The 25488-nt window shown below is 43.3% G+C and overlaps 3 protein-coding genes across 7 annotated transcripts in view; 1 reads left to right on the forward strand and 2 right to left on the reverse strand.

The window, feature by feature from the left end:
- Window positions 1–1368: 1368 nt before the first annotated feature.
- Window positions 1369–2124, reverse strand: Ncbp2as2 (NCBP2 antisense 2 (head to head)). Its single transcript, XM_045150522.1, has one exon. It carries the CDS (start codon window positions 2076–2078, stop codon window positions 1779–1781), a length of 300 nt encoding a protein of 99 aa, XP_045006457.1. The 5' UTR covers window positions 2079–2124; the 3' UTR covers window positions 1369–1778.
- A 125-nt stretch (window positions 2125–2249) lies between these two features.
- Window positions 2250–10517, forward strand: Ncbp2 (nuclear cap binding protein subunit 2). Of its 4 annotated transcripts, none has more exons than XM_045151290.1 (5): window positions 2250–2402; window positions 5756–5937; window positions 7672–7810; window positions 8648–8715; window positions 10366–10517. In XM_045151290.1, exons 1-5 carry the CDS (start codon window positions 2325–2327, stop codon window positions 10373–10375), a joined length of 477 nt encoding a protein of 158 aa, XP_045007225.1. In that variant the 5' UTR covers window positions 2250–2324; the 3' UTR covers window positions 10376–10517. The 4 variants fall into 4 exon arrangements, with proteins under 4 accessions (XP_045007225.1, XP_045007224.1, XP_045007223.1 ...); XM_045151289.1 differs by having other exon boundaries at window positions 10371–10517; XM_045151288.1 differs by lacking the exon at window positions 10366–10517 and adding an exon at window positions 9820–10296.
- Window positions 10518–10752: 235 nt separating this feature from the next.
- The window catches only part of Senp5 (SUMO specific peptidase 5), a 44988-nt gene continuing 30252 nt past the window's right edge, over window positions 10753–25488 (reverse strand). Inside the window, exons 7-11 of one of the 2 annotated variants that reach the window (XM_045151287.1) lie at window positions 23309–23446; window positions 16187–16270; window positions 14986–15036; window positions 14366–14520; window positions 10753–13363 (exon numbers count right to left, since the gene is read on the reverse strand). In XM_045151287.1, coding sequence (XP_045007222.1) covers window positions 14410–14520; window positions 14986–15036; window positions 16187–16270; window positions 23309–23446 — 384 coding nt within the window. In that variant the 3' untranslated portion in view covers window positions 10753–13363; window positions 14366–14409. Of the gene's footprint in view, window positions 14521–14985; window positions 15037–16186; window positions 16271–23308; window positions 23447–25488 lie in introns of both variants that reach the window. The other variant, XM_045151286.1, reaches the window with a different exon arrangement.

The raw sequence follows: 25488 nt of genomic DNA on the forward strand, positions 1-25488 counted from the left end.
TTAATACCAAAATAAATCATTCTTGGAATTTTCTCCCCATTTTTCTCCCTTTTTTTGATGTAGGGTCTTTCTGTAGCCCAGGCTGACCTGAAATTCACTATGTAGTCTCAGGCTGGCCTCGAACTCACAGCAATCCTCATACTTCTGCCTCCTGAGTGCTGGGATTAAAGGTGTGTGCCACCAAGTCTGCCTTCTTCCCATTTTCTTCTACTCCTGTTCTTGAGAGGTAGTGGGAAACTCTCCATCCATCTTCCCAGGGGCTAGGGGTGTAGTTTAGTGGTACAGTGTCTGTTCAGCATGCTCAAGGATTTGGGCATAACCCCCTGTCCAAGGTAATAAAATTCTCCCGGATTAAGCAATCCAAATGTTCTGCCTTTTCAACACTGCTGTGTGGCTGAGGACCCCTCAGCATGTTGCTACCAATGGGAACATAGAACTCAAGTTGCTCAGGATCTCCTAACTTGCCTAAAAGTCTTTCATATGGCTTCAAACTTCCTAGATTGCATGGTATTGGGAGCCTCAGTAGAAAGGGCCAGGAAAGATGGGAAATATGTTTGCAATGGATTTTTCTTTTTGTTTTAAAAGATTTTATTTTTATTTATTACAGAAAAAGAGTGGGGAGAGAGAGAATGGGCATGCCAGGGATTCCAGCCATTGCAAACGAACTCCAGACGCATGTGCCATTATGTGCATCTGGCTTACATGGGACCTCGATAATAGAATCTGGGTTCTTATGCTTCATAGGCACGTGCCTTAACTGCTAAGCCATCTCTTCAGTCCCTTTCTTTCTTAGTAATTTTTAATATTTTTATTTGAGAAAGGTGGTGGTGGGGGTTGGAGAGAATGGGTGCCCCAGGGCCATCAGCCACTGTAAACGAAATCCAGACGCATTTGGCTTACATGGGGCTTGAGGAATCGAACCTGGATCCTTTGGCTTCACAGGCAAACGCCTTAACCGCTAACCCATCTCTCCAGCCCTGCAATGGATTTCTTCATCATATGTCCAGTTAGCTAACCACGGTTTGTATCCCAGATCCTCAAAAATAGGGAAGAGGGATACAAGTATCGTAGTCTTAGCCTGCTGGTCATGAAAAAGGCAGTCCCTGAGGAGCACGTTAAACGTGGCAGAGAGCTGTGGTCAAGAACATAGGCCCATGGGCTGGGGACATTGCTCAGTGGTAGAGTGCTTGCGTAGTATGTGTGAGCCCCTGGCTTCAATTTCCAGCACAACACACCCACCTATCTACCCACCTACCCATCCACACAGTCACATGTCTGCACTCACATCCCGCTCTACAAGACTTTGGGCAATTTCAAAGGCCCTCGGGACTGATTTTGTCTGAGAAGTACCACGCCTCAGCCGGCAAATCAGCTCACGCATTTATTATTTATTCAGAGAATTTGGCAGCTGCGGGTCGTCTTTCCAACGCACCACATTCCCTGGAGTCAGTACCCGCTGCGGCAGCGCACATTACAGCAGCAGTCATCAAGAACTGCGGGGCCGCTTGCAGAAGGCAGGCGTCTGGGGTCGGGTCCAGTGTCTCTTTATCCTTCGGGCTTCGGGGTCTTTCTCCACACTGTGCTCTGGCTCGGTCATAGGCCCGCCACGAGGATGCCTGACCTTGAGCTCTTAGGAGTCGGATGTCTGCAGCCGACAAGGTCAGTCAAGATTCGAAGCCGTGCGCAGTGCCCCGGATGACTCATGAACGCCAAGGTCGATGTCTGGCACACCGAAGGGACAGTAGGTGACCTCGGCCGGACCCCGGCTTCCTCCGTGCTTAAAGATTGGCGCCCGAGCCCTTCTGGCGCCCGGGCGGCGGCGCGGAGCGCTCCTGGCGTCCGCGGCGCAGTTCCTGCGTGAAGGTGTCCCGGAAACGCGCGAGGCGGTGGGCCAGGGAGCCCGCGGGCCGGCCGGCGAGGGCGCGCAGGCGGCGGGCGGCGTCCGGGCCGCGCATCTGCGCCTGGAGCAGCGCGAAGGCGGTGAGCTGCGCCGCGCGCCGGATGGGCCGCGACTCGGAGAGCCGCTCCACCAGCTGCGGGTTGTGCAGCAGGGCCGCCAGCAGCCGCCGGAAAACCATCCTCCTTCCGAGCGCCCCGGAACGCGCCGCTCGCAGCCCTCCACTTCCCACCGGCCGCGCGCGACGACGGACGAGGGCGCGCCCGCGCGGCGTGATGACGACAGCGCCGCGCCCGGATTGGCCCGCACGGACTTCCGCCTTCGGCAACAGCCTGCGCCCACTTCCGCTTTCACCCCTCTCGCCCGCCCACCGCCGCCGCCGGATTGTTCGCGCAGTGCTCGGCTCCTCGCTTACCCGCTCTGCATCATGTCGGGCGGCCTCCTGAAGACGCTGCGCAGCGACTCCTACGTAGAGCTCAGTCAGTACCGGGACCAACACTTCCGGGTGAGGAACGCCTTGTCGGGAGAGGGGCCAGCCTGGGGCCGGAACGCCAGGAAACAAACAGTTCGCACTCGTCACGTTCTCACCGGGTCGCCTCTCTTGCGCCGCTGGCGTCCCCGTGCCTGCGGGAGAGGCCAGACCAGTGTCTGCATGCCACTGAAGCCGCGTGCACACGCTCGTGCTGCCGCTGCCCGCTTCCTGCATCAATGCAGGAGGCTCGAGCAGTAGCAGTGGCCGTTCGTGTTTGCACGGGCTGTGCCTTGGGAAAGTGGGTGATGCGCGGTGGTGGTGGTGGGGGGGGAGGAAGGTCCCTTTCGGCCCCAGAGTATATGGCATCTGACTCAGGAATTTAAAAAAATGTATGTGTGTGTGTGTGTGTGTGTGTGTGTGTGAGAGAGAGAGAGAGAGAGAGAGAGAGAGAGAGAGACAGACAGACAGACAGACAGACAGACAAAGGGAGAGAGAGACAGACAGACAGAGGGGGGAAGAGAGAATGGTCGTATCAGGGCCTCCAGCCACTCACTGCAAACGAACTCCAGACGCATGCACCACCTTGTGCATCAGGCTTACGTGGGTACTGGAGAATCCAACCTGGGTCCTTAAGCTTCTCAGGCAAGTTCCTTAAGTAAACCATCTCTGCAGCCCTGTTTTTTTATTTTATTTTTTATTTTTTTAATTCAGTATTACCCTTTAGCACTCCCAGCCCAGTGTTTTCTGTGACTGCCCGACCTACAAAAGTGCTCAGTGAGTTTACTGTGTCGTCCCATGGTGGCCTCAAAGTCATGGTGCTCCTCCTGCTTGTGCCTCCCGAGTGCTGGGATTAACAAAGGTGTGCACCACCACATCTGGCGAGGTGCGTAGATGTACATGTTTATGTAAACTGTATAGTTTCACATACAGAGATGCACTGTCGTTTCCTTTATATGTTTCCACGTATTTCTCTATCATTACATGTGCTCACATGAAACTTGTCTCACAGAGCACTGTGTTACAAACCATTTGATAGTTTATTCTCAGAATGAAGGAAACTATACTACCATCACATATGGAGGGCTCAGTGGTTAATGGAGCTTGTTCACAAAGCCTGCTGACCCAGGTCATTTTCCTAGTACCCAAGTAAAGCCAGGTGCACAAGTGGTATATGTGTCTGCAGTTCCTTTGCAGTGGCAAGAGGCCCTGGTGTGCCCATACTCATTCACTCTCTCTCAAATAATATTTTTTAAAAAGGTATGAGTTCAGCTAATAAGCTTCTGTTTAATAACATATGTCTTCCCCCACATGAAGGCGGCTCTGGGATGGCCACTGATTTTTGTTCAGGTGTCTAAAATACCATATCTAGCTGGGTTTGGTGGTTCACATACATAATTCCTGCTCTCAGGAGGCTGAAGCAGAATTGCTCAGAGTTCAAGGCTAACCTGGGATATAGTGTGAAACCCCGTCTTCAAAACAATACAAACCAACAAACACAAAAAAAAACCACCCTAAAGCACCATGAAGAAAAAGTGTGTCTAAGGCCGAGGCTGTAGCTGAGGTTACACAATATTTGTCTAGGATGCTTGAGACCTTCAGTATGCTCCTCAACCAACAGATGAATAAAGTCAGGCTGGGGTGATGGCTCAGAGCTTAAAAACATGTACTTGCAAAGCCCTAGTGGCCCAGGTTCCATTCCCAGTACCCATGTAAAGCCAGATCCACAAAGTGATGTGTGCATCTGGAGTTGTTTTGCAGTGGTTAGAGGCCCTAGTGTTTTCTCTCTCAAAAAAGACAAACAAAAACCTTTTTTTTAAAAAATAAAGAATGAGCCGGGCATGGTGGCACACACCTTTAATCCCAGCACTTTGGAGGCAGTGGTAGGAGGATCGCCACAAGTTCCAGGCTATCCTGAGACTATACAGTAAATTCCAGGTCAGCCTGAGCTAGAGTGAAACCCTGTCGGGGGGTGGGGGGTGGGCAAGGGGTGGTAAGGAAGTACTATGTCTAGCCCATAACACACCATCTTGTTCCCAAGGATTGTCAGGTGTATTGGTGAATCCCGTTTCTGTTTCTGGCTTTATCCTGTCTCCTAAATTAGGAAGAGTTAAGAAAGCATGTAGGCTGGAGAGATGGCTCAGTGGTTAAAGGCCTGATTGTAAAGCTGCATGCACAAAATGGCATTCCTTGTAGTGGCAGGATGCCCTGGCGCACTCTGTCTGCCCCGCCTTCTCATATGTGTGTATACATATATATGAACGAAAGTGTGCCCCTTTTCAGTAGCCATTAAATGTTCTACACATAGAGACATGTATGAGTTCGCAAGTCATCTCGGCAGGCTTTACCGTGGACAGTCTCTGGGAGTACTACAAGGGGAATGCTGTCTTTGAAAAGCTATTTGTTAAAAATTCTTTTTATTGACAACTTCCGTAAATATAAACAGTGTACCATGATCATAATCCCCTTCCTCCATGCTCTTTTTTCCCCTCTTCCCAAATTCTCCCTCCATTGAATCTCTTCTTTCCAGCTAGTCTTTTCTATTTTGATGTCATTTCTTTCTTCCTGTTATGCAGGTCTTGTGTAGGCAGTATCAGTCACTGTGAGGTCATGAATATTCAGGCCACTTTGTCTGGAAGACAGTATTGTAAGCATATTTGGCTTTTTCCACCACAATGGTCCCTGAGCCTTTAAGGGTGTGATAGCCTTAAAGTGATCACTGCCATCTAAAAAGAGGAGCTTCTGTAACCAAAAGTGAGAGCAGTGTTAATGTTTTTAATACATGGGTATAAACATAAGTATGTTAGAAGGCAGTTTGGTTGGCATAATATATCCATTTAGCCAGGAAATAGTAGTAGTTTCCCTCCTCCCAACACACTTATGGCTTATAACCTTCCAAGCCATAAGCTTTTCATAAGGTTTCAGTACCAGACAGGAATTCCCTCACATGGAGTTGACCAGAGATCAGTTGGTTTCCCCATAACATGCCACCATTGCACCAGTTGGTACATTTGGTTTGGTCGGCAGTTGAGCTTGCAGGGTCTGCCGCTGGTTAAGACCATTGATGGCTTCTCTTTTGCCAAGAGATTTGCTGGGTGTTGGGATGGTGAGAGATTTTGATTTCCAAATCAGACTGTTTATCTTAGTTAAGAACACTTTTTAAAAAATTTTTTAATTTATTTATTGGTGAGAGAGGGAAGAGAGAATGGGCACACCAGAGCCTCCAGATGCATGCGTCACTTGTGTATCTGGCTTATGTGGGTACTGGGGACTTGAACCCGGGTCCTTTGGCTTTGTAGGCAAGCACCTTAACCACTAAGCCATCTCTTAGCCTCAGCAAGGCACTTTTTGTGTTGTAATACTTATTAACTGTGTCTTTGGAATTCTAGGGTGACAATGAAGAACAAGAGAAACTACTGAAGAAAAGCTGCACATTGTATGTCGGAAATCTTTCCTTTTATACAACTGAAGAACAAATTTACGAACTTTTCAGCAAAAGTGGTGACATAAAGAAGATTATTATGGGTCTGGATAAAATGAAGAAAACTGCATGTGGATTCTGTTTTGTGGAGTATCCTTCCTGGTAGAGTGCAGAGTAGTTGTCTGCTACTTGTTTTTTTTTTTAATTTTATTTACTTGAGAGAGGATGGACACACCAAGAGCTCTAGCCACCACAAACTCCGGATGCATGTGCCACCTTGAGCATCTGGCTTATATGAGTACTGTGGAATCCAGCTGTTTTAATGTTTTTATTTATTTGCAAGTAGGGAGATACAAAGGAGCAAGAATGAGAATGGGTACACCAGGGCCTTTAGCCACTGCAAATGAACTCCAGATGCATGGGCTACTGTGCATCTGGCTTTACATGGGTACTGGGGAATTGAACAGGGTTGGTATGCTTTGCAGGCAAACGCCTTAAATGCTGAGCCATCTTTTTTTTTTTTTTTTTTTAATACTAATACAAAAAACATTGGTATCATTCTTCAGGCACCTCCCCTCCCCTTTTTTGATACAAGGGTCTCATTGTGCTAGAGCTTGTCAGCTTGGCTAGACTGGCTGGCATGGCAACCCTAGAAGTCCTTGTCTCCATCTCCCCAGTGCTGAGGATCAAACTCAGGTCCTCATGTGTGCAAGGCAAGCACTTATCCTCCTGAACCATCTCCCCAGTACAGGTAATCAGGTCTCTAAAAACCAGAATATTTCCATTTGTCTTCCAAGTCCAAGATCAACAGGATGGCAAGTGTCCAAGACAACTTATTGCTAGTTGGTTTTTCTGTTTGTCGTTTGAGCATTCATTCCACAGATAGTTGTCTACTGTTTGTTAGGCACTGTCTAGATGTTTGATGCTGGAATTGCAACTAGTGCTTCCCTTCCTGTGTAATTTAAAGACAAGAAGACTGGGCTTGGTGACACACACCTTTAATCCTAGCACTTGGGAGGCTGAGGTAGGAGGATTGCCATTAGTTTGAGGTCAGCCTGGAGTAACAGTGAGTTCCAGGTCAGCCTGGGTTAGAGTGAGACCCTGCTTGAAAAACGTTAAGCCCAGACCAACATTTTCCAAGCTGATAATCATAATTGGAAAGTGACTTAAAAAAAATACCATACTAAGGCTGGGGAGATTGTTCAGTGGTTATAGGTGCTTGCTTGTAAAACCTGCTGGCCTGAGTTCAGTTCCCTAGTGTCCACATAAAGCCAGATGCACAAAGTGGCATCATGTGTTTGGAAGCAACAAGAAGCTCAGAGGTACACCTGTACTCTCATAGATCTGATTAAATAGGCTTGGGAACCACTAACCTTTGAGCTTTTCCTTCTGTAGGGCAGTTCCATATATGCCTGACCTTATCTATTAAGTCCCCCACTATCCCTTCTTGGTGAGTTTTATAAAGGTCTTGCTGTGTAGCCCAGGCTGGCTTCAAGCTTACAGCAGTCCTTGTGCCTCAGTCCTCCTAGTGCTAGGATTACAGGCATGTACCACACCATGCCCAACTTTACAGAGGTTCTTAGATAAGCCATGTAGTTTATGATCTAAATCTGCACTGAGCATATTTTTAGTCTAAATCAACAGTGGACCAGTTGTTAGCAGGAATGTCTAGGCAATCCTGACCAGTGTAGCCCTTCATAACTTGCTTCGTTTAAGTGCTACTGGACCAGCCTCTGACAGGCCTATGCAAACAGAGTAGTCTCTGAAATCAGTCTGGTAGGATTAGGTTTTATACTGTCTTAGCAACTTTCCTTCGTTTAGATGAGTTGCTTCTCATTCCCAAAACTGGAGAAATGCAAATGTTCCTTAATACTTATACTTAAGATACTATTCAAGAGCAGATGCAGAAAACGCCATGCGGTACATAAATGGAACACGTCTGGATGACCGGGTCATTCGCACAGACTGGGATGCAGGCTTCAAGGAGGGCAGGCAGTACGGACGTGGGCGGTCTGGGGGCCAGGTATGGTACCTGTGGGCTTTATCTGCTTGGGATTCCAATGTAATGCAGGTGCTTGTCAGTTTGTCATTACTCTTTGTAAGGGATTTTGTGTCTTGGCAAAATAATGAAACAAACTGATCGGTTTTTGTTTTTGTGTGTTTTGTTGTGACAGGATCTTATGTAAGCCCAGGCTGGCCTGGACCTTTAGATCCTTGTCTCTGCCTCCTTAATGTTGGGATTACAGATGAGTGCCACCTGACTTGATTATAAAGTTTTTTTGACATTGAAGTAGAATATCTATACATTTGTATGTATCTTCTTGAAATAACTGTTACTTAACCAGGTGTGGTGGTGCATGCGTTCAATTCTAGCACTTGGGAGGCTAAGGTAGGAAGATTGCTGTGAGCTTGAAGCCAGGCTGAAGCTGAAGTGAGTTCCAGATCATGCTGGGCTAGCATGGGAGTAACTGTTATTGAACTTCTACCAGGGGCTATTTTCCCACTGCAAGAAAGTCTAGAACAAAATCAAAATGCACTGAAATGCCTTTTAATTTTTTTTTTTAACTTTGAGAAAGAGGCAAAGAGGAAGAGTAGGAGAGAATGGGTGCACCAAGGCATTCAGCCAATGCAAATGAACTCCCGATGCATGTGCCACCTTGTGCATGGTTTACAGGGGTCCTGGGGAACCAAACTTGTCCTTTGGCTTTGCAGGCAAGCACCTTAACCACTAAGCCATCTCTCTAGCCCAAAATGCCTTTTACTTTAAAGAGCTTGATACATGTGTTATTTTCATGTGATGATACTGTCTGACATGATTATGAGAGACATATCTGTTATATCATCTTTCTTTTCAATTAAGGTTCGAGATGAGTATCGGGAGGACTATGATGCTGGAAGAGGTGGCTATGGAAAACTGGCACCAAACCAGTGAGTGGTGAGAACCTGTCAGTGCACAGCTCACTGTACATTGCTCAAGGTCTCGATCAATGTCTCTGCTGAGCTGGAAGCCATTTCATAGTTTTCCTCTGAAATATTAAAGGACAGAAGCCAAAAGAATGTCTTGAATTCAAGTCTTAAATCAGAATGGTTTTCTGTTAATAGTAAAGATTGTGTTCCTGGGCAACAGATCTGTGTCCATTACTCTGTCAGCCCCAAATACTGAATTTCTTTTAGGAAGACTGGAACTATGTAAAAAATTTGTTTTGCTGTCTTAGGAGATTCATGTTTCTCATGGGGCCTGAGATAATTATTTTTAAAATCTTGAGTTTGCATCATAATACCTTTATTAAATGGTGTGTTTCTGTGTAGGCTCTATGGCTTTATTCTGTATTTTATTTTTATTTATTTGACAGAGAAAAGAGGGAGAATGAGAGCACCAGGGCCTCCAGACACTGCAAACGAACTCCAGACGCATGTGCCCCCTTGTACATCTGGCTAATGTGGGTCCTGGGGAATCGAACCTGGGTCCTTTGGCTTTGCAGGCAAATGCCTAAACTGCTAAGCCATCCCTCCAGCCCCCTATGGCTTTATTCTAACAGGAACAAGTATTTGACAACTGGACTTGTTTTCTGTATTTCAGCAGAAAAGCCAGCCTTACACAGTCCTGGGGGTACTGTTTGCTTCTTTGCCTTACATATCAGAAGACTACCAGAACTTGAAGGGTATCTGCCAGACACATTTCTCAAATGATGTAAATGTTCCATTGACCACTTTAAAGAGAGAAAAAGGTGATGGGGGAATTTGTGATGTATAGAGAACCTCATATAACCCCCGCCAAAGTAGAATACACAGTAGGAAATGGAGTAAAACTTAAAACATTGCCTGGACATGAAAGCTGCTGTTAGGGCCATCAGATTTATTCTGTCCATTTTCAAAGTGATCTTGAGGATAGGATGGGTTTTTAAAAAGAGCTTCGATTTGGAAAGATGGTCATTAAGGCACCTGCATTATGCAAAGCCTAGTGACCCAACTCCCCAGTACCCACATAATGCCAGATGTAAACTGATGCATGTGCCTGGAATGCGTTTGCAGCACCTGGAGACCCTGGCTTGCCCCTTCTGTCTCTGTAAATAACCCTGCTGCGAAGGAGGATGAAGAGTTTCAAGGCCTGTCTGGTAACTGAGTGAAGTGAGAGACATTGTCTCAAATAGAAACAAAAGAGGTGTTAGAGGTAAGCTCAGTGACAGGACATTTGCCTGTTATTTGAGAGGCCTTGGCTTCAATCCCTAGAAAAGAGCTAAAAACAGCTTGAAAATTGGGAGAATGCGTAACAAAATCAGATTTCCTCCAGGAAATGCTTGTTTTTCTTCCCAAATTGTGATCTTATGGTCTCTACAGAGAAGACTGAAGAATTTACTTAGCATTTTGTAAAACAAGAGATGATTTCTCACTACTCTATGTGAGCATAATTTTCCCTGCTATGAAAAAAATGTGAAATTATCTAGCAACAAAGTACTAGTTTACATATGATTTCTAAGCATTATATCTATAAACATGAGTAGACATTAATTTGGTATTAAAATGTGCTTTTATTGGAGTTTAAACCATTCATTACATTTTTTCTTTTCCCCACTCTAGCACAGGCTGACCTGGAACTCAGTGGCCCTATGCTGGCTTTGAACTCAGCAATCCTACCTCAACCTCCAGAGTTCATGGATTAAAGGAGTGCACCACCACATCTGGCTGTTTCTTACATTCTTCCATAATAAAACATGACTCACATCTCCAAAGGCTTTCACACCAGAGACAGTGGTTCTTATTTGAGATGTATCTTCTGTAACATTGCAGTAAAGATAAACCAACTTACTTTGTCAAGTCCTTTTGGCCTGTGTGTGGAGGCCAGAGGATGCCAGTTGTCCACCATTGCTTTTCCATGTTACTGTGTATTCTTGTGCTGTCACTGCCCCCCAGAGCACACAGTTTGAGGTGTGTGTGGCTATGCACATTCAACAGAATAGACACAAGTTTATAAAGGCATTTAGTTTATTTCTCAAAAAAATATTTTGCTAGAAGAGTTGAGTACTGCAATTTTACATGATCATAATATTTAATAAATTATCTTTCTGACCAACAGGTACCATTTAAGTGAACAACTTCTCTTAGGTTTGCTTCTGTAACGCCCAAATACAAATTAGCACATCTCTTGACGGTGTTCCCTAGGTCTTAGTTATCTCCTGGCCAGGAGGCAGAGCCTAGCACAATAACAAAGTATATGCTTTGTAACTGGCCTCTTAATATAATGAAGCAGAGTAGATAGTCAGTATACGTAATTCATTGTTTCTCACTTAAAGGTCCAGAGACCCATTCAGATGCCACAATTCAAATCTAGGAAGAAGCAGTGAACCACAATTATGGTTAGCCAAGTGCTGCAGCTGGCTGTGTCCCAATGGGTCTGTTACTGTTTTGTTCCAAATATAAAGTCAAGATGACTAAGTTATTCATATTCAATGGTAAGTAGAAAATACAATGCAAAGACACAAATGTGATTTGGGATTATTGGCAGCAACTGCTTCCCCCCCACTTTAAGAGGTTAAACTAAAAGTAAATTCTCCATGATTCTTAAGACAACTAAAAGATGAATTAAATCTACATTCACTGCTATAAATTTAACAAAACAACCACTGGAAAGAAGCAAATATAGCCTGATAAATTTGCCCAGAGAAAGGACTAGGCAACTTGTTGGAGGCTTATATATAGCTTTTAGTTTGTGCAAAGCTTGCACTTAACCCCAATGGCATAAGGTCTGCCTACCTTGTGGGCACCCAAACAGTTCAGTGCCAAGCTAGTTACAGTAAAGCAATGCCTGTCTTACCAACAGCCCAGAGTATATTTCAAGAGTGGCTTTGCTGAAAGAAAGTAATTACTGCAAACATCAAGACTTTCTCATCTAGGACTTAAGCTAAATAGAAGTTAACATGTAGTCACAAGGAGAGAGAGCAACTGTATATTGAAATCAAGCTATGAATGACAGAAACACGTTGAAAACATACTTAAAATATTCAGCGTTCAGGCTAAAGCATGCTGAGCAGCTGACTTGAAGGCACCCTATCATGCTAGGAGTAGAGAGTAGCAGCTTGTCTCTGCTCACCCCTGCATGCCTCAGTGCTAATGTGACCATTTCTGGCTAGAGGAAATTGGTAACTCAAGCTCTAGGCACTATGATTCTCCCAGGCAATGGGCTTGCTGGCATGACCCTGTAATCCCAGCATTAGGGAGGCTGTGGCAGGAAGATTGCAAATTTGAGGCCAGCGTGAGCTAAATTGAGATCCTATCTCAAAAAAAAAATTTCTTAGAAGAATACAACTGTCTTTTCTGCATGATGGGTCTGTCATGGGGAAGTGCATTACTTCATTATTCAAGAAGTTTTAAAACGAGAGACACTGAGTCAATCATTAACTGGCTACTTTGGTATAGCCACACCAAAAAAAGAAAGAAAAAGGAAAAAGAAGAAAACCACCCAACAACAACACAGCAAATGTCTTGCATACAAATTTTGAAGAGTCCCATGTTGTTGCCATTATGTCTGAAAGCATTAAAACCACACCTTCAGCTGGGTTATGATGGCATATACCTGCAATGTCAGCACTTGGGAGATGGAGGGAGGATTGGGAATTCAAGGTCATCCTTAGCTACATGAGACCCTGAATCCTTATGTTACTCCCCCCCCCCAAAAAAAAGACATCTTCAACTAGGTCTGACTTGGTAGTGTAGGTCATAGTTATTTGGGATGCAGGAGGATAGCAAGACAATTAAAGGTGAGATTGGGCCTCAAAAATAATAAAAAGAACTGGGAGTGTAGTTCAGTGCTAGAACCCTTGCCTAGCACATACACAGGCCCTGGGTTCAAGCCCCAGTACCATAAAAGAAAAAAAAAAAGTCCTCTTTCCTACTCTTAAATTCTCATCTTTCTTAATGGTGATACCACCTTATCTGTAGCAGCATCTACTCCCAGTCTTTTTAATGACCTGAAGCACAGTAAGAAATACTGACCTGGTTTTTATGCTAAGGACTTTTGAAGTCTGGATGATTTAGGAGAACAAAGTGCTGGGGCTGCATCCCAGTGTCCACACTGGTGTCAGGAATTCTGCATATCAACGTCTGTCTAATTCGACCCTCAACTATGGGCGGTCAGCCCTGCTCAGCCAGCCACATCTTATGGGCAAATTAAACACTATGTTTTTCCAGCAGCCTGTACCTAACCAGGCATAAAGTTATCTTCTGCCGTTCACTTAGTACTTCTCTGTACAAGCTTCTGAGTTTCTTACATTCTCTCTCAATTCAGAAAAGATAACTGGTTAAGCTTAACATGCTCCTTATTTCCTTTCCTTTCAAATGTCACAAAAGGCCAGATTGAAGAGAGAAGATCCATCCCGGCATCCTATGCAGCTAAGACAGAGCCCTTTACAGTTCAAGAGAGGAGGAAAAGGCAACTCCTGTGTGCAGGCTCACGGCTGTTCTTGCAGAAGCCAGATGAAGCCTGTATGGTATGCGCTCCCAGAGAAGGGAGCAAACATTCCTAATCTGCGTGCAGCACTCCCACAGAACTCGGTGCTTCCTTCTCTCTTCTCCCCACCATCTGCAAAAGACCTAAAATCAACCTTCCATTTTGATGTTTACATTTCAGATACTCTGAAATGTTTTTGGTAAATTGCAAACATCTTCCACATGGGAGGTAAAAGGGAAGTGAGAACTTGCAAATTACTTCTAACAAGTTTGATGGATGCTAAATTTTTTCACAGGTCAAAACCAGAAAAATCCAGGGAATTCAATGACGAAGCAAAAGCCCTATGAGATCTAGCCCATGTGCTCTAATTCCCAAGACCGAGTCTGAACTCTCATTCACTGCTGGTGTGGCAGTGTAAAGCCAGCGCTCAGGAAACAAACAGGGCTATAGTTTGAGGGCAGCCTGGCTAGAATGAGTTCCAGGCTAGCTTGGATCCTACAGTGAAACCCCGTCAGGAAAAATCAAAAAAACTTTTAAAAATAACTGGGCCATAAGAACATTGCCTTTTTCTCAGACCTTAATCAGCAGTTCCCAAAGGGGCACTGTGCTTACAAGCATGCCTCCATGAACAGAACAGCCTCACTTATCAGCTCCTTACGTATCTCAGGCTGAGACTTGGAGCAGAAAACCAGTGAGAGGTGCTGCTGGTTTACAAGACTGGCTTTGTCAGAACCACTCCCTACCCTCTTTGCCACAGGGAACGTCTATTGTGAGTAATGCTGCATCACAAACATCTTGCATTTTAGGTGGTGGGGCTAAATTTTAAATGTATTCAGTTCACATCTAACTAAGTTTCAAAAGCTGCACCAAATCTACTAGTTTTTTTTTTTTTAATACTTTTCACTGCATGCTCTGTCTACATGCATGTGTTTGGATAATAAATATTAAATATGGGAGGGATGCACGGAATTCTTAAAGTTAAAAATTAAACTAAACATTTAAAAAAAGTACATGGTAGTGGGAGAAATGAGTAAGGGCAACAAATAAATTTGAGGTAACAACAGTGGCCCAATACCACCAATCTGAAATCTGTAAAAATTCAAATAAGTGTTTGTGGAGATTCAAGTAACAAACCATCTGCTCCGATGTGGTCAGTGTTCCAGAGTCCCTGCTGGGTCTCAGTCTAGGAGCCGGCACTCACACAGCTCCTTGTAAATCCTCTTCCGCACTCGAGGCATGTCTTCTTGCGAAAACTGGAAAGGCTGCTCTAAGGCGAGGCACTTGCAGTACTGCAAAGGTCCCAGAGACAAGTGAGTGGCATGTGGGTGCTCCTGCTACTGTTTCCCCACAGGCAGACCTAACACTGTAAGGCTGCAGAATGAAGTTTGGGAGAACTTATAAAAACACACTCCACACCTTCAAGGAGAGCTTTGTGCCTGACAGCTTTGGATGTAGCCCTCGTTTAAAATCTACACTATGCCAAGGGCTTTAACTGCCTGCCCAATTTTAAAAATTAATTTTGCAAATCCCATTCTCTGGTGTGACTTCACTAACAAACCTCCAGTAAGACATGGGAGATAGCCCCTACTAATTCTTGGCATTGGGAAGTAGTTGTTTCTTAAGGTTACATCTAAAAATGCAAAAACCATTGTATAACTGCCTGCCTGTACCTAGTATGGTATACACACAGGGACTGCCATTTCTTTCTCCTAAGCCAAAAAAATAATTCAAATACTGTAGGAAAAAATACTTACCTGGAGCACAAAGACTCCACAGTCACTGTCATTTTTCTGTTGTGGAATACACTGAAGGAAAAAAAAAGTTGATTAAAATATATCAACTATTCCTCTTCAAGAAGATGTCCTTTATGGATAAATGAATAAGAGATTGGAAATTTGTCTCTGTCCAGGGCACCTGGTATACACTTTTAATATCTTTGAAAATTTGTGTGTTTGTGTGCCATGGTGTGCCAGGGTAGCTTGTGGCTGCAAACACTTATCTGCTTTGTGTGCCTAGGGAGTTGAACCTGGGCTGGCAGGCTTTACAAGCAACTGCCTTTAACTGCGAAGTCATCTCCCAGACCCCGTTCTAATATCTTGATGTTGAAGGCATCTGGCCACATAAAAGAATCTTTCAAGTAGCAACCACAATTTAAAGCCCAAGTGCGACGAATGGGGAAATAAAAATCTGGATAATCAGTTGCGCTCTCAATTCTATGAGCATGAGAACATAGTGGAATGTGGATCAGAGAACATGTGCCTGGACTGTGAATACTTGATGGTGGACTCAATTATCACTTTTTATCTCACACTACTCAAATCTGCCCTATTCTTAGGAAAAAAAAGAAATCCTGAAGGCAAAAGGTATGTTTCCAAAAGAACTGGTTAATGGACCAGATATGTTGAGTTCAAACTATAAGTTCTTGCTCTTTAGTGAGGCCAAATAGTCATGTTAGCATTTCTCTGAGTCTACATGGGCCATATGGAAATTACAGCTACAAGACAAGAGATAGGAGTCACCTATCAAGAACTCAAATTTGGAGCCCGGTGTGGTGGCACATCCCTTTAATCCCAGCACTAGGGAGGTAGAGGTAGGAGGATCACTAACTTCAAAGCCACCCTGAGACTACATAGTGAATTCCAGGTCAGCCTGGACTAGAGTGAGACCCTACTTTGAATCCCCCCCCCCAAAAAAAGGAGCTCAAATTTGTTTCTCAGCAGAACCGTATTATTAGCAGCTGCCTTAGGGGTGACATGACTGATGTTATCTGCTCCCAGCAAACACTGGGAAATTAGCTGTCAGGTGATTAATGTAACTAATATAGATCGATTTATCCTGAGCTCCTTCCCTGGAGATTCTTTTTTGTCACCAGTCTTCAATCTCACAGGTACACCCACCCTTTGGATCACCATCTCCCTTGGGCATGTCTAAATTTCACTTGTATCACACACTTACCTTTGTAACAGCAGTCTGCCAACCCTGAAGAAATTCAGGTCTATTTTTTTCTCTGGCTTCAGTCAGCAAATACTTTCTTATATTCTGGTTAAAAAGAAACCACACACATATGCTGTGTTCTATTAGTTGGTGAAAACATGGAACCTGCCCACCAGCAGACAGAAGCAAAGGAAGATTGGCTTCATATAACCGGATGAAATCTGTAGTAAAGAGTTTGGATAATCAATTATGCCCTGGATTGCTGTGGGCCCAGCATTGTGCACTAGGTGTGCCCTGGGAAATATCCAAGAAGTAAAAAGGTGCTAAGAATGCTGGTTTTGGATTTCCTCTCTAGGAAATTATGTAATCAGATTAATAGGCAAATCAAGTAGTTTTTTTTAAACAGACTTCTTCTGAATACCTAAAAACAGGGTTTTCTTTTTTTGGGGGGAAGTCAGAAAATAGTGAACACTATATTAAAATTATATAATAAGCCAGGCATGGTGTGTGCCTTTAATCCCAGCACTCGGAGGCAGAGGTAGAAGGATCCTATGAGTTTGAAGCCAATTTAGGACTACAGAGTGAGTTCAGTTCAGCCTGGGCTACCTAAGACCTTATCTTAAAAAACAAAACAAAAAGTATTCAAATAGTCATTTTCCCAAGTTTTTTTTTTTTTTTTTTTTTTTTGAGGTAGGGTCTCACTCTAGTCCAGGCTGACCTGGAATTCACTATGTAGTCTCAAAGTGGCCTGGAACTCATGGTGATCCACCTATCTCTTTCTTCTAAGTGCTGGGATTAAAGGCGTGCACCACCATGTCTAGCTATTTCCAAATAACTCTTCTGTTTGAATTTTTTTGGAGCTAGAACTTCAGAATTCTCTCTCAGACCTGTACTTTAAAGAATGCAGACTGTAGACATTGCTATTTGTGACATTAAAATGTTTTATGAACTAGGTAGCCTTTTCCAACAGTAAGTCAAATTGCTCCATTTGAAACTTGAATTACCAAACACTGACCATCTTCATCACTGCCAGTGCTCACAGGGGAAGGAAAGAATGGTGGAAATCAGTAATAAAACTAAATGAAAAACATTCCAGTCAGACAAAAACTATTTTTGAGAGCTAAAAGAAACTTTTTTTTGGAACATTAATCCTACTGACTCATAAAATGCAGTTAAGTCCATTGCTGAAATTTCTACCATAATGAAGCTTGCTGGAGTTTCAACCTCTTTGTGCACATTAAGTGCAACACTAAGGTTACTTGAATTAAGTAAACTCCTTGGAAGGCAGAACAGAAGGTACTTGTACAGAACAAAAATCACTTGGTAAAAACAGATACTTTAGATTTACCAAACATTACAGCATGTCGCAAATAAGCAAAAAGATCTGTCCCTAAAAAATTTTGCCCATATTAACATTTATTGTGCATCAATATATGAGGTGTCATGTGTGAGGTATACAGCCATTATAGTCTCAGCTCTCACAGAATCCTCACATTTGCTGCTACTTTTATCAGCTCTGGGAATACAGGCGTGCAATTCTGTTACAGCCACTTTCCAGTACTCCTAAATTCCCCACAACTGCCTAATGAAACCCACCTTCCTGCGTGACACTGAACTTGGTTCAAAGTGACTAAAACAAGTCTGCTCTAAACATCTTTTTGCAAATTGGCAAAGGTATCAGGCTAATTGTAATTTTGCGGAAAAGGCAGAGACAATTTGGCAGAAACTGAGATGAATTTTTTAGCTGGCCACTGTCACATGTTTGTAACCACAGCTTCTCAGGAGGCTAAGGGAAGATGATCACAAGTTTAAGGCCAGTCTTGCATTATACATCATCAAAATTCTGTCTTAAAAAAATAAACACTCAATGACTGTGCAGCAGAACCAAAAGGCAAATAATTCAGAATTGTTTTGGAAACAAGCTACCTATTTTTTTTTTTCCCCAAGATAGGGTCTTGCTATGGAGCACAAGCCCCCCTTAAACTCCTGACCTCCCATTTCAGCCTTCTGAATGCTGGGATTACAGGCATCTGTCACTACACAGGGATAAAATGCCTACTACATAAAGAAAACTCTTTGTACCCATCCTTTGTTCCATGAAGGCACATGTCAGCAGCCAGCCCACAGCCCAAGTACCAATATCTCATTTCCTAGATGAGAACCCTGTCCTCTACTCTGTGTTATATCTGGACTGTTAAGGGAACTAATATGGCTACACTTTTATCACTGCATATTTAAGGGAAGTGATGACAGACAGGTGCTGGCAACTGAGGGAAGTACTGGTAGAAAGAGGAGCAAAGAATTAGGGAAGTTAACTGGAAAACACACTCATGCCCAATATTGAATGAGCTTCTTCTGGAGTGGAGATATTGAATTCTATCTAGGTTCAGGAGGAATATGTTTGAGTTTAGTCAGGATTTGTTTATAAGAACCACAAATTTGGATTTTGAAAACTTGACCTTAATTTTAAGTTAAAAAATTTAAAAATATTCTTGAGAGAGAAGAGGCAGATAGAGTGAGTATGGGCACATCAAGGCCTCCTGTCATTGCTAACAAACTCTAGGTGCATGTGCCACTTTGTGCATCTGGCTTTATGTAGGTAAAACAGAATTGAACCTAGGTGTTAGGCTTTGCAAGCAAATGGCTTTAACCACTAAGCCATCATATCAGCTTCTTTAATTTCAATTTTAATCATACAAGTAATAGAATAATATACTCTCCTTCTAAAGTATTAAAATATCTCATGTAAGGCAAAATTCTCCACATTTGATCTTACCAAAAGGCCAAGAAGCGATAGGCAAAATTCTCTTTAACTGTTAGTCCTTCTCCTTTGAACTCTTAGCAAAATGCAAACACTGAAAATCAAAATTGCATCCAGTCCATTTTGTTTTAAAGATAAGTCTCAGAACCAGGCTGATGTTAAATTCCTGGGTTCAACTGGTTATCCCATCTCCAAGTAATTAGCTCTATAAACATGTATCACTAAGCCTTGCCATCCCATCTTTTTGTGTACCGCAAAGTGTGTGTGTATGCATGCACGCGTGAATGCACACATGAATTTTTCCCCATGTAAATATTTTACTGTATCATTCTGCTGTAAAAGGATTTAAAAACTCAGCTATGGGTCTGAGGGCACAGTTCAGCAGTGGAACATTGCCTGGCATGTATAAGATGCTGGATTCATATTCGAGTACTGTAGGAACACAAAACAAAAACCCCTCAATTATGTCTTGGAGATCTTTCTGTGTAATCTTATGGACTATACACACTATATTCTCTTTTAACTGCTATGATCAGTTTGATAGTAAAGGTTACTATTGTATTTAGCTTGTCTCTTGCTGAAAGTAAATTTAGATTGTGAATTTTTGTTTCTAAGTGTTTTTAATCCGATGACATGGGAACAACCTAGGGCTTGCAGCATGTTAGACAAGTACTCTACCAATGAATGAGCTACATCCTCAACCCCTTTGTGCTTCTGAGATGTGTAGCCAAAGATGGTCTTGAAAACCTCACCTTCCTACATGCTGAGATTATAGACCTGTCCTTCCACACTTAGAAATTTAGGTTTGGGCTGGAGAGAAGGCTTAGTGGTTAAGGTGCTTGCCTGAGAAGCCTAAGGATCTGTGTTCAACTCCCCAGATCCCACATAAGCCAGATACACAAGATGAAGCAAGCGCAAAGTTGCACATGCCCACTAAGTGGCATAAGCGTCTGGAGTTCAATTTTAGTGGCTGAGGTTTTGGCACACCAATTTTCTTCCTCTAAAATAAAAAAAAAATTGGGTTATTTCTTACTCTTATAAATGCTACTATGAACATCCTAGTACATGTCCCATCTATGTAAATATACAAGAATTTTTATGCTATAGACATCAAGAAGTATACAGTAAGATATGTTGGGGGGTTCGTGTGTTGTGTGTGACGCATGCACACATCCCATACATGTATGTGCAGAGGCTAGAGAAGAACAGCTGGCATCACTTTTGCTCATCCATATATTTCTGTGAGATGGGTCCTCTTCCTCAACCTTGAACTGTTATCTGTCAGCTAGGAATTTTCTATTCTCCATGCATCCCCTCCCCCAAGACTGGGGTTGCAGATGTGTAGCTATGTCCAACTTTTTATGTAGGTCTGGGGGGAGTGGAATTTGGCAGTCTCTGGCCCAAGAGGCCTCATGCCATCTCTCCAGCCCTGTTTGGTTTTGCTTTGGAGAAAGGTTCTCACTCCACAATCCAGACTGGTTTGGCCTTGAATTCACAGTAATCCTACTCCAGCCTCAGTCTCAGTGCTGAGATTAAAGTGTGAACCAACATAACCAGCCAGGATATGTAGTTTTTAAGGTGAAAGGCACTCAGAACTGATTATTATTGCTACCACTGCAATTACCCTTAAGTGGCCAAGTTAACTGTTACAGACCACCAGGAAATATTTATATATTTATTTCCTTACAATCACATAGAAACATTTGAGTACTAATGAACTTTTTTAATGGGTGGGGGAGATAAAGATAATGTAGATTTTTATTTTAATGCTGGAAATCAATCCTAGGACTTTGAACTTGCTAGTGTTATGGGTTAGGTGCACGACATCCTTTTTTTCTGGTAGGTAGTTAGGCAGGGACTAACAGAAACATGGATGCCACCTTGTCTGCCCTGGAAGTACTACCACCAAAGTCTAATGCAATCTCATCCAAGATGGCTGCAAGCAACACTATTCAGCAGCTTCTGGCTTCAAGTCTCCTACCACACCTGTGGACTGGCCCTTCCTGAGCCAGCCTCCTGAGCCCACTAACCTATCTGGTTTCCCCCTTACATGCCTGAGTCAAATGATAAGGCTCATCCTAACTGGATGTTTGACCCATATAAAAGTGTGGAAGTTGCTTCTTCCTCTTCTTGCCTCAGGGTCCTAGCTTCTTGGCTCCTTCCCAAAGAGGGATCTCTTTGGTCTCCCCTCCCCTTCCCAGAGGGGCAGCACTTCCTTGTTTCCTTTTGGGTGCTTTCCTGCTTTGCTACATGTGTGGTCTCTCTTTTGATCTTCCTTGACCCCTCCCTGTTCAAAGGAGATCCTTTGGCTTGGGCTCTCCTGCTTTGCTTTTGCTATGGATCATAACTCCCAGAAATAAACCTCATAACTTGTAATCTACCCTTTTCTGAATCCACATTTTCAATTCTTTGGTAACAGGGTAAGAACTGAAAACTGGGGTCCACAAGCCTGGAGTCTCCTACACCTTCATGGACATCTAATTCCTCCCAACCAGTCTTCAAGAATCTTCCATTGCTAGACCAGGTACTCTACAACTGAGCAGCCATTCCAGCCCACTGATGCAGGGTGGTGTTTTATTCCCCCCTTTAAAAAAAATTGCAGCTATGTCTTTTTAAAAAAAAATTTTATTTATTTATTTGAGAGTGACAGACAGAGAAAGAGAGAGAGAGAGAGAATGGGCGTGCCAGGGCCTCCAGCCACTGCAAACAAACTCCAGACATATGCGCCCCCTTGTGCATCTGGCTAACGTGGGTCCTGGGGAATTGAGCCTCGAACTAGGGTCCTTAGGCTTCACAGGCAAGTGCTTAACCACTAAGCCATCTCTCCAGTCCCTTATTCCCTTTTTTAAAAAAGAGTGGCCTATCCATTGCAAACTCTGGGGAGGGGACAGAAGGGAGGGGACAAGGGAGGAAAGGAAGACTAGTTGGAGCATGCAACAGTGACCTAAACTTGTGGTGTCAGCACTCAGAAAGCTCTGGAAGAAGGCTGAGTTTGAGGTTAGTCTAGAGAAACAAAACAAAATCCCTCACAAATTTGTACCTACTCTCCCTCTCCACTTACTCACATTTCCTCCAAACTGTCAAGCCGTAGGAGTTTTTCTACATTTCTCATTAGGGAATATTCCTGAGCAAATTTATGCTTTGATCATGTTATGAATGGCCTTTTGTTCTCAGTCACACTGTCTACCTAGAAACCTAATGTTTCTGTTGTTTTTCCCAATACTGTTATTAATATGAGCTGATTATGACTTACTCTACAGAAGGTACTTTAAATATAGGAGCTAAAGCTTGCTAAAGATGGCTCAGTGGTTAAAGACACTTGCTTGTAATGCCTGCTGGCCCAGGTTCAACATCCCAGTACCCAAGTAAAACCATATGCACAAAGTGGCACACACACACAAGGAGTTTGTAGAGGCTGGAGGCCCTGATGCGTCAATTCTCTCCCTCTGTATGGGCTGGGAGATGGCTTAGTTAAAGGCATTTGTGTACAAAGCCTGATGGCCTGAGTTTGATTCCCCAGAACCCACATAAGGCAGGATGCATAAAATGGCACACACATCTGGAGTTCCTTTATAGTGGTAGGAGGCCCTGGCATGTCCATCTCTTTCTCATAAATAGATATTTTTTTAAAAAAAGAGCCAATCAGGGGGCTGGAGACATGGCTTAGTGGTTAAAGCACTTGCCTGTAAAGCCTAAGGATCCAGGATCAATCCCCATTACCCACACAAGCCAGATGCAAAAGGTGGCACATGCATCTGGAGTTCCTTTGAAGTGGCTAGAGGCCCTGATGTGCCCATTTTCTCTGTCTCTTTCCTTCTCTCTCTCAAATCAATAAAATGTTCAAAAAAGAGCCAATCACGGCTGGATAGATGGCTTAATGGTTACGGTGCTTGAGAAGTCTAAGGACCCATGTTTGACTCTCCAGATCCCATGTTAGCCAGACATACAAAGTTGAGGCAAGTGCAAGGCTGCACATGCCCACTGGGTGGCGCACGCGTCTGGAGTTCAATTTCAGTGGCAGAGGCCCTGGTGTGCCAATTATCTCAGTCCTTCTCTAGCTCTAAAATTAAAAAGAAAAAAATCCACTCTAAGAAAAAAGGAATAGTTTCTAACTCAATTCAAGAGGCAGTTTTACAGGAAAAGCACAGATGATGCAGACAGAATCTGATAGGGTGCTCATTTCTCCAAGGAAGTGCGGCTCCTGGCAGCTTCCTTTCCTGGCTCAAACAGCCCTCTTATAGTTCTTTGTCTTGAACAGAAGTTTGGAGAACTCTCTGAACAGACACTTACTTCTGGGGACTGTCTTCCGCTGTTCAATTTTAGAGCTATGATACAATTTGGTCAATCACAAGATAAATGAGATAGGCTGGTTATTAACTTACCTCTACACAAAATTTAAAATGAATGCCTTGGGAATCGTAAAATGAAATAATTCGATTAGAGAGTGTCACAGTAATGAGAGACCAATGGACTTCCAGGTGAATAGGAATCAACAGAAGACTCTTTTTAAATAAATCCACCTGATGAAGAGAAAAGAAATAGAGTGAAGCCATCACCAAAGAACCAACAACAAACAGCTTTCATTTACTGGTTTTTTTTATCCACTGAAGGTCATAAAATTAGGAAGTGTTGAACCATAATGTGAACCCAAGTTTATCTTTAATGTTTATGCTTGTAACTACTAAGCTAAAATATGGCTCAGCTACCCAGGACCCACATACAAAGTGGGCATGACTAAGCACACAGAAGGGACCCAAGCTCTCCTCTGGCCTGCCCAAGTCTCATGAGTATAGAGATTATGAGAGTGCACCACCATACCATAGAGTATACACCAGCAATGTGGAGTATAGTTTTAGTTCTTATCAGTAGTTACCTTTTCTGTCCTGGAAATTACTCAATGCTCTAGCATTCCTACATAAAACAAGGTGGTCTCATGCTAAGTTCATTCTAGTAGAGAAGCAATAAAGGAGTCCTATAGATCATGCGGTAAAAAGTACTAGAAAGGAAAATACTGATGAGGAACCAGGATGAATGGCACAGGGCTGTAAAGCAAGTACTGGGAAGGCAATGAAAAGGAGATGACTTCAAAACCAGCCTAGGCTACACAAAGCAACCCTATGGAGGGGTGGGCAAGAGGAGAGAGGAAGAGAAGAGAGTACATAAACGAGAAGTGAATCTTACATGCATAAGACCATCCTATGCACAGGGTAAAGGAAGTGAAAAGGAGGAGAGACAAGAACTAAGTTTTGCAAGGAAGATGGTATGATGGGTGTGTGACCTGGAGTCAATGCAAATTGTGTGATTTGTTCTTTGCTTTATAATTTAGCAAGTCCAGAAATATCTACTTCCTTCCCACTATAAAGAGTAAGAAATCTGTATCAGCATTTTAATTCCTGATTTTGTTACCATTTTATCAGTAGGGAATACATTTACTAAAAGAAATAATGAGTAAAAACCATAAGGTTTATCAAAAACTGAAAATTCTATGAATGAGCTATCAATTTACCCAATACTTTAATCTTGCTAATGCAATTAGCAATCTATTTTATAAAAAGACCTTTCTTTTTCCAATTTTGTTAAAACAGTTCCCACTAGGGGCTCAGCAGTTAAGGCACTTGCCTATGAAGTCTAAGGACACAGCTTCAATTCCCTAGTGCCCATGTAAGCCACGTGCACAAGGGGGCGCATGCATCTGGAGATCGACTGCAGTGGCTGGAGGCCCTGGTGTGCCCATTCTCTCTCTTTCTCTCTGTCTCTCAAATAAGTTAAAAAAAAAAAGGCACTTTCTTTTAAAAAAAAAATCCCCAGTATTTGGATTTCCAACTTAAAGAACTGAAATGCACATGTGGTAACTAATAATATAAATCATTTTACTGTGTGTACAATATACTTTCATTTAATCCTCACAACAAATACCTTAGGCATTCCCATTTTATAAATAAGACCTCCAGATGCATGCACCACCTTATGTACAATCATGTGCTTGCATCACCTCGTGTGTGACTTACGTGGGACCTGAGGAGTTGAACATGAATCCTTAGGCTTTGCAAGCAGGTGCCTTAACTAAGCCATTTCTCCAGCCCAATTTACTTACTTTCTTTTTTATTATTTTATTTTTTTTTGGGGGGGGGAGAGAGAGAGAGAGAGAGAATATGAATGAATGAATGAATGAGAATGGGCATGCTAGGACATCCAGCCATTGCAATAAAACTCAGACACATGTGCCACTTTGTTCATCTGGGTTACGTGGGTCCTGGGGAATCAAACCTGGATCCTTTGGCTTTGCAGGCCTTAACTGCTAAGCCATCTCTCCAGCCCTCTTAACCCTCACACCCCCTCAAGGTAAGGTCTTGCTGTAGTCCAGGCTGACCTGCAATTCACTATGTACTCTCAGGGTGGCCTCACACTCACAATGAAATACCTCTGCCTCTTGAGGGCTGGGATTAAAGGTGTGTACCACCCCATAGCACAAGTGTCTATTTTTCGATTACAGTGGCTGGAGGCCCTGGTGTGCAATTCTCTGTCTTGCTTTCTCACATAGAAAAAAAAAGTTGGGATTGAG

This window comes from Jaculus jaculus, chromosome 5, assembly GCF_020740685.1.
Source record: "Jaculus jaculus isolate mJacJac1 chromosome 5, mJacJac1.mat.Y.cur, whole genome shotgun sequence".
Taxonomy (NCBI): domain Eukaryota; kingdom Metazoa; phylum Chordata; class Mammalia; order Rodentia; family Dipodidae; genus Jaculus; species Jaculus jaculus.

Excerpts from the sequence above, each read along its gene's own strand:
- Ncbp2as2 (XM_045150522.1), bottom strand. The coding sequence starts at position 2,078 with ATGGTTTTCCGGCGGCTGCTGGCGGCCCTGCTGCACAACCCGCAGCTG.
- Ncbp2 (XM_045151288.1), top strand. The coding sequence starts at position 2,325 with ATGTCGGGCGGCCTCCTGAAGACGCTGCGCAGCGACTCCTACGTAGAG. Across the intron at positions 2,403-5,755 it reads ACCGGGACCAACACTTCCGG|GGTGACAATGAAGAACAAGA; the intron begins GTGAGGAACGCC and ends TTGGAATTCTAG. Across the intron at positions 5,938-7,671 it reads TGTGGATTCTGTTTTGTGGA|ATACTATTCAAGAGCAGATG; the intron begins GTATCCTTCCTG and ends CTTATACTTAAG.